Source organism: Erpetoichthys calabaricus, chromosome 15, assembly GCF_900747795.2.
Source record: "Erpetoichthys calabaricus chromosome 15, fErpCal1.3, whole genome shotgun sequence".
NCBI lineage: Eukaryota > Metazoa > Chordata > Cladistia > Polypteriformes > Polypteridae > Erpetoichthys > Erpetoichthys calabaricus.
In genome coordinates, this window is record NC_041408.2 from 76,571,432 (window position 1) to 76,587,439 (window position 16,008).

Consider the following 16,008-nt stretch of genomic DNA (forward strand, 5'->3'; position numbering starts at 1 on the left):
AATTAATAATAGCAAATTGTTTTTGTAGCAGCAGAGACAGTGGACAGAATATACCTCCTGGTGTTTTGTAATATGCTGCCTTAAATAAAAGCAATGTTTGGTTCATAGTCTTATGTTTTAACGTATTAAAACGTGATTTTCTTAGTATGCATTAATTTATCATTCTGCAGTAATGTCTTGTAATGGGTCCAGATGTGAAAGTCCCCTATAGGTGACAAGTTTGTGAAATGTGCAATACGCAGGTTTCAAAGCAGCATCTCAAAATAGAGCTAAATGGGCCTGAAATTGACGTGAGAGGCATTTATTGTGGGGGTCAACATACCAGCGCATGAGGGGCGTCTCTCCAGAAGGCGACGGATTTGTAGGGTCTCAGGTGCGAGAAGCCGTTAGAGGCTAACACCTGTCCTGGCTGCAGCTGGATATTACGGACATTGCACGTTCTCCTCGCGGGCTTTCCTACAACTTCACCCCAAACACTTACACAGCTTAGAAGAGCCGGCTCTGTATTTGGTGAGAACGATCATGTTTGTACCCTTTGATATCCCATCCGGGGATGGTTTTGGAATTAGCAGCGGTGCTCCATGAAGGCATAGAATAAATGATCACTTTCGGGATGACTCGTCCTCCGCTGTCTTGCCGTAGATGTCAAAATGTAATTAATAGAAAGCAGTGTGATATTCTACAGCTATGTGACACCGCTAAGATTGCTATGTCTTCAAAAAACAAGCCGTCGAGTGCCAACATCGTCGTTGCTTTTGCACTGTCGAGTCACACAACTAACCTTAAGATGTCCTGTGTTTTTGCAGTATGTCCCATTTAATGACTGAAAATATATCAAAATAAAAGTTTTTAAAAGGCTACAAACCCCTACACGGTCAAACAACGTGCACGATTCTCGAATGAAGTTCCCCAATAAACTGTGTATCGGTTTGGGGCTTTGAAAATCTGGTCACCTTATCGACGTTAAAGCCTCGAGCAGTTTGTGTCCCAGTTCAAATGAGTTTCTCCTCGTTCTGTTAGGGATGTTCTGGCGCAGAATTGCTCAAAGCTACAGCCACGGTTAAATTATTATAACCCTCTTCATCGCAATGTAAGAACTAATCCTGGCGAGAATTCCAGTCCATCACAGCACATATTAATCGTACTTACCAAAAGTCGACTTATCGTCCTGAAAAACGAGTTTGAAACAGCTGCAGCTGCTTGATAAAACGTCACCAGGGAGCAGCATTTCCATGCTATTCAGTAGCCAAAGAACCGCGCACGGGCTGAAGCTCCTCTCTCAAATCACCGGAGGTACTCCGCTCACTAAATTCTCGGGATTTTTCCTGCAAAGACGGCGTTTGTCTCTTCCTAGAAGAGCAGCCGGAAGGTGCGCACGCGCGGTGGCGCTCTGCCAGTCTGCCCGGTTTCCTGTCTGCGCTGTGCTTTTGTGAGAAAACGCACCCGAGTTTGAGGACTCCGCGAACTTTTAGGTAACACCGGGGATGGAGAATTTAATGAAGACAGAAAGGACTTCTTAACTACTCACGATGGCAGTAGAGTGTTAGAGGCAGTGTTTTATCGTTAAACTGTCGACAGGAGTGTGAGGGGCCAGAGAGAGTTGCAACTTTTGGTGTGCAGTAGTGGGGTTGTTTGTTTTTGTATGATGTTACAATTCAGATGCCCATAAAGGTACCTGATTTTGCATATTAACTAATAGAAGGGCATACAATGTCCAGAAAGAGGGTTGTTAGTTAAGAAACTCCTTGCCCCAAAATGATATGATTTTGTTCATTTTTCTTGCCCCATGTATTGCTTGTATTGTTGGCTGAACAAAAATCATATAATTTCGCGGAGAATGGAGTTAAAAACGTTTCTGATACAGCGGGGGTCTGTGACCAAAGTGGACAACCACATAACTCACATATCAGGTCATCTATGGGAACTCTAGAAGAAAGGGCAGAGCGGGCTCCTCTTCCTTAAGAGACTGTGTGCGTTCTTTTAGTGTGGGAAGTGACATGCTGCACATCTTCTACAACTCTGTGACGGCCCGTGTGGCGTGCTGAGCTGGTAACACCACTTTCAAGAGAAGCCCACCGAATCAACAAGCTGATTTAAAGTGCAGGCTCAGTTATTTTGACCCCCTGGACATCGTAGCAAAGGAGAGAATGAAAACAAAACTGAGTGCCAATATGAACAATGTTACACATCCTCTCTGTGACACACTGACTCTGTGAGGACTTTCAGGTAATTAATTATTCAGGTGAAGTGTGTTAAGAAACACTACAGGGGCTTCTTTACACCAACTGCAATATGTCTGCATAATACCTCACTGGGACTGAGACCGCCAAGTCAGAACTTTCCTTTCTTTTGTATTTTACTTCCTTTATAGTCATTCTGACATGTGTTCAGACCAAAGTCTATCTACTGTATATTTCCCAGCCTAATGAACATGTCTCTCCCTATCTTATACATCATGGCCACCTGTCAGGCCCTGTCCCCCACCCTGAACCCATCCAGTTCCAGTTCTATCTATCTATCTATCTATCTATCTATCTATCTATCTATCTATCTATCTATCTATCTATCTATCTATCTATCTATCTATCTATCTATCTATCTATCTATCTATCTATCTACACTAACTGCTACAAGACAGTTAAATAAAGTTGTCCAAACTACTTCCATGCTCTTTCTTAGCATCTCCTCGCTTCCCCACATTTTCCTACTTCTGCACTTTTCCTCACTTCATCTATCAATTGTCCAGCAGCGGTTATTTCCCGTTATGGACAGTCACTGGTACAATTGCCCATCTCACTGGAAATCTTGAGATTTTTTTTTCCTGTTTTCCTTTCTCAGTCCATTTGGAGTTGTCAGCGGCGCAGATCAATGGGGCATCAGGCTCTTCTTTTGATGAATGGACAGATACAGTGCAGGTGGTCTGAGCACGTATCCCCCCGGCTCCTGGTCTTTAGCTCTTTTTCTCTTTAATGGGGTCGATGTTGTGCTCTTCCCTCACTTGCTGGTACTCCTTTATTCTTTTGTTGCCACCAATTATTTTAAAATAACAGGGTTAGGTTGGGTTGTGTTATGGGGTGGTAAGATAAAGTGTGGGCACCGAGCATGGAGTTTTATTTTATTGTAAGAATGTCTTATGCTCCAATTTAAAGTGCTTGTTTTGTATTTCAATAAAAATTTGATCACAAAAAAAATGAAAGAAGTCAACAAACAGGACGCGTGCGAGTTGAAGTCCTACCTCACTGTTGTGAAGCAAGCTGTTGGGGGGTGTTAATGGTTTCACTTATTAGGAGTTTTAATGGTTTTAGTGCATCCCGTTCTTTTAACTCATGTCAGTCCAAGAAGCAGACAGGAAAGTGGGTGCCGGCTTCACAAGGAGATTACCAGTGGGCACCAGCACCATCCAGACAAGGAGATAAAAGAAGGATGGATTAGCGCAGAGAGAGAAAAAAAAGTAAATGTACAAGAAGAACGAAAGTGACAGAGAGCCAGCAGTCACGTGTATGTAAACGAGTACTCCACGTAGGAGAGAACAGACGGATAGCTTTGGCCATGTTAAGCACTTTAATGAGAGTAGGTACGGTTGCTGAGATGGCGGTTCTGGTGTGTGGCACCGTCCTTGTCGGCTACACAATGGATATGAGAGCACCACGTGAGTTTAGATCCAGAAGTGTGGTGGCATCCAGGAAGAGGGCAAGGTGACCTGGAGGGGTCTCTATGGTGACCAGCAGAGGTGGCAGTTCTTGGTCCATGAGGTGCATGTGGGGAATGCAGTCTTTTAAGAGTATGATGGTTTAAAACGTATTTGCTTGGGTTTGATTTGATTTACTGTTGATCACCCTACCACACTGGTTTTGTTTGAAGGCTGGATTTTTTTAATGGAATGATTTATTGAACTTTGTAATGAATTAACACAATGTTTAGCACATTTTTGCACTTTTTTTCTCATTTGCTTAATGTTGTGTCATTTTCTAACCCATTTAATCCAGACTAGGGCTGTGGGGTGCCGGAGTCCATCCCAGCTAGCACAGGACGCAAGGCAGGAACAAACCCTGGACAGGGCGTCAGTCCATCGCAGGGCAAACACACACACACACCAAACACACCCTTGGGCCAATTTAGCATTGCCAGTTCACCTAACAGTGGGAGGAAACCCACACAGACACAGGGAGAACATGCAAGCTCCACGTAGGGAGAACCCGGGATGTGAACCCTGGTCTCCTCACTGCGAGGCAGTGGCGCTACCACTGTGCCACCCTTATTTGTTTATTAAACTCTGCTGTTGCTTTTGTAAAGTAAGTCTGGCTTGCCTCCTCACTCACCGTGTCCATCCTCATGACTATCGATGCCAACAGATAAAGAAAGTTGACCATGGTTGTAGGTCCGAGGCATCACCAAACCCCAATTCATTGGTCAAGAGTCTTGTCTTCAATTCAACAGCGCGACCCTGATGTTATGGCTAAAGGACTGCCCATCTGTTCTGCTAAGGCTCAGGGTCCTTCAGAGTGACATTGTGCTGGAGTTTGGATTTCTGTTCATCATTGTAACTTCTGGGACTTCTGGGATTGTAACTTAGGCAAAAAGTGAACAGTCAGTTTTTGAAGGCGATGTTTTGGAAGCAGGAAAAAGGGTCAAGTGTAAGGACCTGAGCGGCTTTGACAAGGGACAAACTATGATGGCTAGACAACTGGGTCAGAGTATCCCCATAATGGCAGATCTTGCGGGGTGTTCCTGGTATGCAGTGGTAAACACCTACCAAATGTGCTCCAAGGAAGGACAACTGGTGAACAGGTGACGGGGTCATGGGTGCCCAAGGCTCATTGATGTGCATGGTGAGTGAAGGAATGCCTGTCTGGTCCATTCCCACAGAAAAGCTACTTTAGCAATTGCTGAAGAACTTAATGCTGGCCATGACAGAAAGGTGTCAGAACATACAGTGCATCTCAGCTTCCTGCGTATGGAGCTGCAATGCCCATGCTGACCCTTGTTCACCACTAAAAGTTCCGCCAATGGGTACATGACAGTCAGAACTGGACCATAGAGTAATGTAAGAAGGTGGCCTGGTCTGATGAATCATAGTTTCTTTTAGATCATGTGGACGGTCAGGTGCATATGTATTATTGACCTTGGAGAAAGATGGCAGCAGAATGTACTATGGAACAAGGCAAGCTGGTGGAGACAGTGTGATACTCTGGGCAGTGTTCTGCCTTGACACCTTAGGTCCTGGCATTCATATGGATGTTACTTTGAGACATACCACCTATCTAACGATTGTTGCAGTCTATGTACACCCCTTCAAGGCAACTGTATTCCCTGATGGTAGTGGCCTCTTTCAGCAGAATAATTCACCTTGACACACTATGAAAATTGTTCAGGTATGGTTTGAAGAACACAACAAAGAGTTCAAGGTGTTGATTTGGCCTCCAATTCCCCACAACTCAATCCATTCCAGCATCTGTGGGATGTGCTGGAAAAACAAGTCTGATCTAAGCAGTTTCCAACTTACAGGACTTAAAAGGATCTGCTGCTAACATCTTGGTGCCAGATACCACAGGACACCTTCAGAAGTCTTGTGCAGTCCATGTCTCAATGAGCCAGAGCTGTTTTGGTGAAGGGAACCTCAAAGTCATTCATTGATAAAGTAAATCCAGCAGAATTCATCCATCCATCCATTTTCCAACCCGCTGAATCCGAACACAGGGTCACGGGGGTCTGCTGAAGCCAATCCCAGCCAACACAGGGCACAAGGCAGGAACCAATCCTGGGCAGGGTGCCACCCCACTGCAGGACACACACAAACACACCCACACACCAAGCACACACTAGGGCCAATTTAGATTCACCAATCCACCTAACCTGCATGTCTTTGGACTGTGGGAGGAAACCCAACTGAATTCTTTCGACTTATTAGTGAATTACATACTTGAGGACAACAGTGGAAATTAAGGGGAAGTGCATTTAGGACTGAAGCCAAGAAGCACTCCTTTATGAAGAATTGTAGGAGTCTTGAACAAATATGAAGGCATGGCGTTGAAGCAGAAGCCTTGAGAACTTTTAAAAAGTGTCTTGAACAGATATTGGGACAGTTTAGCTATTAGCTAAACAAATAAGTGATGCTTGGACTGAAAGGTCTCCGCTTGCCTGTCAAATTTCTTACGTTGTACTCAAAAGAAGATGCTTAGGATTCAATAACAAAGAAACATTAAAATAAAGGATTGGATAAGGTTAATACTTTCCTCCATTTAAACAAACTGTACATAATAAACGCACATCTATAGATACATCTATTTTATTTATTTTAACCATATACAATAAACAGCAGAATCCCATGGTCCCTAAAACCCTTAGCTAGCTGTTTGGTAGCAGTCAGTGCATTAATAAACCATGGGCATTTGAAAAGTACTGAGGAAATAAAACCACAATAAACCAATTCAACAAATATGAATTATAAAGGAGACACAGAACCAATAAATAAATATAACAAGTGACATCATCAGGTGTTCGACCTCAATATCACATCCATTTTCTGATGTGAATATCATATAACAAAACTTTTAGAAGTCCGTTGTTTTGCATGGAAGTACTCTGACTACCACAAGTGTCCTGACTACTACAGTGTTCTGGTCGTGTGCGTCACGTGTACCCAGTTGATGTCTTTCTTCACTAAACTAGTTGGTTACAAGCCTTACATGAGCAAATCAGGTACAAAGTGATTCTATGTTGTAGTGACTTACTTCAGCTGTAGACTAAGACTTGATGTCAGATGGGTACCTTGAACTTGTCTGCCCCCAAACACTGCATATGGTAACATCCCAATGTGGAGTCCATGTGTCAACTGCTGGGCATGCAGGTGACTGCTGTGTTCACTCTGTGATTCACCACTGTTGTTGAACAATACTGGGCATCATTACAAAAGAAGTGGCTCAGTGGTTATTACTGCTACCTGCAAGCTCTTTGGGGTGGGGAGACACAGGAGCAGCTGCCATCTAATAGTAAAGTTGGTGTAATTAGTCAAGTCACGCATGGTAGCGAACAACAGCGACATATTTGTGGAACTGTAATGTAAGCCCATCTGAGAGATACTAATACTTTGAATTAAATCAGCCTTTCTTAATGCGGTTAAAAGCTTAGAGTTGCAGTCCTGTTTTTGTGTTAATAGTTTGAATTTATTTTGCTATGTTTGTGTCACATATGCTAAGCCAATGTAAACATTATTATTATTATTGTTGTAGGCTTGTCATTTATGCTGTAGCCTATAATTTTTGCCTCCCTAATGTTTATGAGAAGTTGACATCTATGTCACCTGCTCACCCTTCTGTGTCACCTATTTTCTTTTTTGGTTTTGCTGTTCCTTCCTTCACTATACCTTTCAAGTTACAAAACTGCAGATAATTTGTGAGAAAAAAATCAATAAAAGTAAATATACTTCCATATCCACAATGTTCTAATTTCTAATTTTTCTAATTCTACCTTTAAGACCCCACTCCTTGATAAACTGAAGCTGCTCTATTCCTGTTACCCATCATTTTCAAAATCCCACCTTTGTAAGGTCTGTTTAACATTTTTGCAGGTAGAATTTATTCTTGTATTAGGATTTTTCTGATTATAACTTTATGATTTTGACCTTAAACCCACCAAAAAATGAAAGTTAAAACTAACACCAGTACTGTGCATTTTTAACGTGACAGGGCAATAGGATGGTGTCCTGTTTTTTCACCCATCCCAGGTCCTGGACTCTTCACTAAAATACTCCAAGAAGCAGCCACTGGAAAGCAAAGAAGGAGAATCATCAGGATGTGTTAAGAGTCGAAGGACACTACGTAAATGTCATGCTTAATCCAGACCAGGGACATGGAGAGTGCTGGAGCCTAACTCAGCCAGCATAGGGCGCAAGGCAAGAAGAAACCCTGGGCAGAGTGCCAGTCCATCACAGGGTGAACACACAGCCACACACCAAGACAGGACAATTTAGCATCACTAATACATCTAACCTGCATGTCTATGGACTGTGAGAGGAAACCCATGCTAACATGGTGTGAACATGCAGACTCCACATAGGGAGGACCCAGACTGAATCTCGATCTCCTTACTGCAACATAGCAGCATTACCACTGTGCCACCAGGCCACTCACTAAGTAAATGATATGATAAAATGTGAAAGCATACAGTAATAAACTAGCAGCTCAGGCTGTGCTTTTAATCAATGTCAAGGACTGGTCTCAAATATTTTTATAACCTTATAGGGTATTTTGCATAAAAACACTTAGAAATATAAACAAGACGATAATCCCTGATGCTTTTAGGCAAAGAATTACCAACTCCATGTACAGTAGGGTTACAGAGTGCATGAATTCTGAGTACCAGAGCCCTGTCAAGCACAACTAATACAAATACGTAGCCTCATTCATGATGCATAAAAGAAGCAAGATTGTCCCCTACTGAACACTGTCCATCACAGCTGAGGAGAGAGTTCACTCATGTAGCATCATTCTTATTTCTCAAAGTTTCTAAATAGCATCACAAACAATCACTGCCGTCACAGTTTGGAATCATCAAATGTCAAGGTGCTTTGATCAGATTGGACGGCCCAGCACTACTCGAGTACATGATGCCTGATAAGGGTGTGCAACTAGCTGGCTGAGGTCTCCAGGATGTGGTGTTACAATTGGCTGTGGACACCCCAGAGGTTTATTTTCTTCAGGGATGCTGCTGATGACTCGAGTTTTTGTTTTCCTCTCCTCCATTGTCAACTGGCCTCATCTCAACAATTAACTAATGGACGGATATTATTGGTTTCCGTGTATGTTAATCAGTTTCTGCTTTTGCTTTCTATGTGTTTTAACAAATATGTGTCTTTATATGTACTAAATCTGTATTTAGTAATTTGTAAAATGTATACTTGCATTTAACCTGAGAACTTGTCACAGCATTCTGTGCCTACACTATACATTATAAAATTAGTTGACCTGAATAGTGGTCCATAGATTTACCACAAAAAGGCACCTCTCACACTACTCCATGTGTATGCAAACTTAATCTGTACAAACTAAACACATGTGCATCCTAAAGAATAAAACTCTATAACTGTTTTAATAAAAAATCAGGGGCTTACACTCACGATTTGAGTCTCATTTTAACTTTTTTCAAAGTTCCTGGGGCTCTAAAAATAATTTATATATATTTATATTTATATGGAATCTAATGTTCACGTTTATTTTTAGTTTCAACATATCTTCTCTTATACAAGTTATTTTATTTCCTTTATCTTGTGGTGCAATTTTGTTTTTTCTATGGGCACCGGCATTTTGTTATTACATTGATGTGATTGTTAGAATGATATCGGGTCATGGGCTGCAATAATTAATAATTATTTATTTTTTGTTTTGCATGATAATTTATGGTTTTTGTTCCATGGAGAATCTGTTTCTAGAGGTTTTAAACTGTTTCTATTCATTTTTAGAAAGTTTACTTTTTTTGTTTTGTGAATCTTTTGTTTATGCGATGCGCTGAGACGAGTCATGTGACCATCATTGGCACTCCTTTGATGTTAGTGGAGCGCTGCGATGCATCATGTGACAGCAACTGGCACTCTGTCAGTGTCAGTGAAAGTCCGCTTTAAGTTGGGTGTCAGCGCCATGTTTCATTATCTCTCAGTTGGATAACCAATAAACAAGCAAATGTCGTATTTTATTAAAATTTAGGCAAATAGTCTCTGTTCACTTTTTCAAAAAAAAGAAAAGGATTTTTTTCTATTGTGTAAATCTTCTTGCTATTCTTAATTGGGCCAGTTTTGATATTCTCAGGTTGTTTAATTATCCTTCACTAACACACACCCTGTAAGCTTGTAAACAAACTCACCTGATGGGTCTACGTGCAGGATGACTTGTAAAGTAACTTGAGCTAAGGTATACAAACATCTACGGTTGCATTTGCAAGATGGGATTCTGACCTTCTTAGTGTTTGAATCTCCCCACAATCTACTTTTCTTTTTAATAAAGTCTTGTCATTCTCTCACCCAAATGGAGAGTGAAGCTCATTTCTTTACTGTTCCCAAGTATCATTTACGTCTCTCATTTTGGCTTATTTACGTGTAGTAGTTTGGCTTTCCAAATTCTCACTCCCATTTTAAAGTATGATTTTTTGGGATTGGTTTATTAGATTCTTGCTCACCCGGTTACGACTTCAGATTGCTTTCCCTGACTGCCTTGTTCCCTAATTCCATTATTAAAAACATCTGCTGTCATATGCAGTTGGAACACTTGGAGTATGTTACACTGTCAGTGGACTGGACTGCTTCATCAAAGTAGTAGTTTATTGTTAAGTTGAATGGCCGCATGAATAGCAGGGTGGCACTATAGTTAGTGCTAGTGCCTCATGGTTCCAAGGGTCCAAGGGATCATGTTCAGTTTGACATTTTCAATTACACACACACACGCGCACACATATATCTGTGTACAAGGTATTATTACTGTTATTTTACGATAGCTTCATTCAGAAGAAGAGCAGTGGATGGGGGTATGGTGGCTCAATAGTTAGTCTTCTGCTTCATTTTAATAACCACACTGGGCACTGTCTGTGTTGATTCTACACATTCTGTGTGTCTTCTTCACACACTAGTTTTCTCCTCCCATACTCCAAAGATAATTTAATTTGCCTAATATTAGCAAGTGGTTGAGTGTTTGAATGTTCCATCCATTCTTATTTCTTGTATTATGTCCAGTGCTGCTGAAAGAGTGTCCAACTCGCCATGGTAATGCAATGGACAAAGTAGATTATGAAAATGGATGGCTAGCATAACTTGCAAAGTCGTTATATTAAATTCCATCTTTAACTTCCACCTAACACAAACATGTCTCTCAAAGGCCCTCCACATTCTTTCACATCATTTCCCAATGTCACAGGCAAATGTGATCACAGGAACACCAACTGCTCCAGGGGCGCTGTACAATGGCTCACCCTGCGCTCTGAGCCCCAAAGGTCATGCAAATAGACAATTTCCCTTTGGGGATTAATAAAGTTTATCAAGTCAAAACAAAAATATAACTCTTATAATATGAATGCACAATGTTAATTTAGAACATTAGCATAGTGAAAAATAAAAAAATAGTCTGAGCTACTGGCATTGTGTACATATTTTCATTTTAAGTTACCTGACATGTTTGCTTCCCCTTAATTTTTATGAACTATGACTGCTTAAGGGGTGTGACGGATGGCCGGGGCCCATGCCAGGCCGGGACACCCCTTCACCACATCTGCCACAGGGACAAGGGTGGGAAGCCCAGTATCTCCCCCTGGATGCTAGATGACAGTCTCCCTGGGTTGCAGCGGTGTCCTCGGACTCCCCCAAGGCTTCATGGATGTTGGAGTTCTGCGCAGCAGGGGGTGCTGCAACAGGAGTGGCTGGCCACTTTTGAGCACTGGTTTCGCCTTACCCGGAAGTGCAGCCGGATGTCGGCAATCAACCACCTGGAGCACTTCTCGGTACCCAATAAAAGGGAGCCAGCGACCACCACTCAGCGGCCAGAGTCGGGAGGTGGAGGACAAAGCTTGCTGAGGAGGAGTGGTGGTGAGAGAAGAGAGTGTTTTGGTGCTGATTACTGTGCTTGGGACTGTGCCCCACAGGTGAAGACAAATAAATAGTTTATTTTATTTTACCTGTGCCTCCGTGTCAATCTGTGTCAGATCAGGCGCTATATAGCGTCTTCTTACAGGGGATATACAATTAATTTAGTTACAGGATATTGTTTAGGTATGATAATAAACAGTAATACAGTGTACTTAATGGACTGATGTTTGGAAATGAGTGAACATTATGTTTGCTTGTGCCTTCAAATGTTATTTTAGAGTTGTTTGCTCTGCTAATGTGAGTTTATGTGACCCTGTTTTTATTTCTGCTGGAGAAAAAAAAACACTATTCTCCATTTTATCCATGTTATGTAATTGGCCGTGAGAAAGAGACTGCAATGTGTCAGTCGAAAAAATACTTTGACAGTTTTATTGTTATGTATGGCCCACTTCATGGGACGCTCTGAGTGGAACACGAGTTGAACATTCTTAAGAAAAGTATCTCTCTGATCTGGAAAATACCACAGGGCTGTCTTAACGTATGGGCACTGGCCGGGGGCTCCAGGAGTAGGCCTATGTATGTTTCTGTTTTGCTATCAAAATAGGAGCCCCAGCACACTACTTTGCCCGAGGGGCCTATAATGCTGGTAAGATGGCCCTGAGCCTGAAGTTTAGAAATTAAGAAAAATGACTAGAATAACTTCAAAAACTACATTTTTTGGAAGCTTAAAATTTCCTTGTTTCTTACGTTTTGTGTGAATTCTATAACACCCTAATACTGATTGTTTGTAGTATAGCAATAACTTTATATTTTTTACTATGCTAGTTTTCTACATTCATAATATTTATTGATATTAAAAGAGTTACATTTTGTCTAATACTTCTGGTTCCTTAATAACTAGAGATCTCCCGTAGCATCTCCCCGTAGTTTGTGACATCCCCATTAAAACAAACATATTAACCAAAATGTGGCTGATTTATGATACAGTAAAATGTAACACATTTTAATATTTCATATATCTGATGCAAGTATTCTTATTTACAGTATTATGTACTTCTACCTCATGAAGTAAATCATTACATTTCTTATTAACACATTTGGGTGGCTTATGCTAATTCAGACTTTTTTGTTTTTTACATGTTATTCTGTGCCATGCTCTTTTCTGCTGCAGGGGAGGATGTCATGTTGGTTGTCAAGGTATCTGATATTTTCAGCTTCCTAATATTCTATTCAAAGGTATTGCTCTGCAAATTTGAAATAAGCTTCTTTCCCAACTTCTATTGTATCTCGACATGCCATGTTTCAAATTCATGCTTTTTGATTTTTTTTTTAGCCAGCTAACTTGATTTACTTAACCAAATAATTGGAGCAAAATTAATCATCATAAAGTAAAATGAACAAATTCATGCTTTTTGATTTTTACTTAGCCAGCTAACTAAAGAATTGATTTACTTAACCAAACAACTGAAGCAAAATGAATCATCATAAAGTAAAATTAACATCATAGTGGCTATTTTTATTACTGTAAAATTTATAACGACTCAGGCAAAGTCTGTATGGTACACAGAACCTGTCTTGTATATCTGGTATATTCTCTCTCTCTCTCTCTCTCTCTCTCTCTCTCTCTCTCTCTCTCTCTCTCTCTCTCTCTCTCTCTATATATATATATATATATATATATATATATATATATATATATAATACTGTTGAGGTCAATCAATAAATTCCAATTACCTCTAAGGACTGGAAGGCTTACCTGCCCCAAAGACATCTCAACTGTTCCACTTTTATCTTTATCAACAGTTGTAAAGATCTCTGTTAAAAAAGAAAAGAAAACAAAACAGCAGAGGCTTACATTTTGATTCATGTCATATGATGTCTTAAACTTCAAAGCTAATGATAATGTGACTGGCTTTTATGCCTCTCATATGTGAAACAGGAAACTTCTAATCAACTGTATTTTGCTTGGAGCCAAAATCAAACAGCATAAAGACTTGCAGTTCTTAAAGAATCCCGAACATGAAATCAATGTGACCTCAGGAAGGTCAAGAGCTGAATCTATGGGCAGTGCTCTTGATATTAATAATCATTTATCATGACAAACACAGCCCACCTAATTCTTTAGTAAGGTAATCACCACCAATGTAATGATTATCATCTTCTTCTTTCGGCTGTAAAGATTATATAAATATGAAAATTATTTCAAGTACAACTTACAAACAGAAGATAAAAACACAATGCTTTAGCTGTAGAGCCTTCATCTAGAACCTCTCAAAATGCAGAAATCAAAAAAAACATGTAGAGTTAAGAGAAATGTGTAAATAACAAAAGCAAATGGAAAGAAAGTCAAAAAGAAATATTATAAGAGTGGAAAACATTTCAGCTTGTGCATTTTTATGATTGGTTTGTCAGAATGTTGGGAAAAACTCTTCCCATTTTATTCCATTGTCTGAAAAACAATCTGCTCAACCTGTGACAGGGCTTTCTTGAAGGATAACTTTTTAAAACCTAAATATCACCTCATTGATTTAACACCATTTTTAATGGTAATTAATTTGCAATAAAGTGCTTTAGTTGTTCACAGCATCTTGAGTAAACTATTATTATATATGCTTTGGGTTGAAGAACTGGGTCATTCCATGTCTATGGTGATGATGACTATTGATGACTCTGAATTACTCAGCTCTTAGTGCATGTGCATTGTAATGGGTGGTATCCCATCCATAGTTAGATCATATCTCAAACCAGTTACTGATGGGATAGGTTGTGGTTTCCCACAACCCTTTAATGGACTAAGTGTGTTTTAAAAATGAATAGATGTACTGGCAGGTCAATGCTTACTTGTGCAAGAATGAAACCTACAACTTCAAGCCACTAAATAGTCTCAACTACTCTAACATGGTTCTGCATTGTCATTCTATGTGATTGAAGTCAAATATGGAAAATGATAGCTAGTAGAACTCAAGTCAATAGAAAAGACTGAGAAAATAGTGGGCAAAAATTGAGACTTACTGAAAAGCAGCTCCAGGCGGAAAAGACATCCCACAAAACGGTCAGCATTAAGAGTTAAGCTTTCTTCAGTAAAATTTAGCACAATAGCATGAAGTACATCACTTGTCACCTGGATCCCTAGAATTATAAGAGATATACTGCATGCTGGAGTAGGACAAGTAGAATAAAAAGGAATAATATTTAGAAAGGCACTTTGAAATGCTGTGATGTATACACTGAATCATCACTGGTCCTTTAAGTGCTGCCCAGGGAAGCACATCAAACTCTCCTTATGCTCACACTCATTTCTCACATGGACTCCTGCTTCTTAGCAGTCAAGTTGAAAGCCAACTCTCATCAGTAAAAATAAAGTCAACATGTCCTGTAATAAAACTGAGTCCTGAGATGGGTTCCTCCCAGGTAAAGGAATGATCTCCAGCTGTCTATTTCTAGATACGCAAAGTTAGAAAATATATAGGTGGGAGAATGGACAGATGTTGTTATCATGGAAACATGATTACACAATGTGTAGTTAATATCGGAAAAGTGTGTACAGTAAATGCAATCACACAGCAAAGAGGAAATTTGCAAAGTGTACACAAAAGAAACAGTTCACTTTAGCGGTAATACTGAAGTCCAAATATAAAGGTAAAAACTGTCTAGCCCTGTTGTCTCACTGATACAGGATCATGAGTTTGAATCCCATGGCCTGTTTAGAGTTAGTAGTGCAGGATCTCTCTATATTTGGGTGGGCTTCCTCCAGATATTCAGATTTTCCTCCCACACCCTCAAGGATGTGCAGGTTGGTTAACTGACAACTCTAAATTGGCTCTGTCTGAAAGAGGGGGCATTGTGGGGAACGGTGTACGGCTGGTTTGTGCCTGACATTCTTCAGGCTCACATAACGAAGTGAATTATAGGACATGAGAATGTTATGCTGTATATGCAAAATACGAAATTAAACTCTGTCAAGATACCTTGAACACTCTTTTGTTTATTTATCAAAGCATTGAGTCATACCTGCTTCCTGAAGCATCTTTCTCAACAGATAGGTAGGTATGGTGCCCTTTTTATCAGTGTCATATTTTTTGAAAATGTCCTGGGAAATAAATAAATAAATAAATACAATCAACTTTGCGGTTTGATACATACTATACTCATAATGAAAAAAATTGTTTGTTATTGGACATTTAAATCTTTTACAATTTTCTTCTTAAAGTGTATCTCTTCAAGGAAAGTTTCAATGATAAATATCAAACTGGCTTCTGTATAATGTTGTAGGCCTCAGCCTGGCAATCAGATGTGTATGTGATGTTCATATTTATAACTTTGCTTTTAAACAAAGCAGCCATTAATAAAAGTCCATGATATATTACCAATGTAGTGCTTTTGTATAGACCATCCTGTCCTAAACCGGAGAGAAAAGGTCATCCAGACTAGAAGGGAGCTAATAA

At 40.1% G+C, this 16,008-nt stretch overlaps 1 protein-coding gene across 1 annotated transcript in view; it reads right to left on the bottom strand.

The window, feature by feature from the left end:
* Positions 1-715: 715 nt before the first annotated feature.
* Positions 716-16,008, bottom strand: part of LOC114665751 (calpain-2 catalytic subunit-like) — an 82,958-nt gene continuing 67,665 nt past the window's right edge. Inside the window, exons 18-20 of the mRNA XM_051919249.1 lie at positions 14,576-14,692; positions 13,320-13,378; positions 716-823 (exon numbers count right to left, since the gene is read on the bottom strand). Of these exons, the coding sequence (XP_051775209.1) occupies positions 716-823; positions 13,320-13,378; positions 14,576-14,692 (284 nt within the window). The remainder of the gene's footprint in view (positions 824-13,319; positions 13,379-14,575; positions 14,693-16,008) is intronic.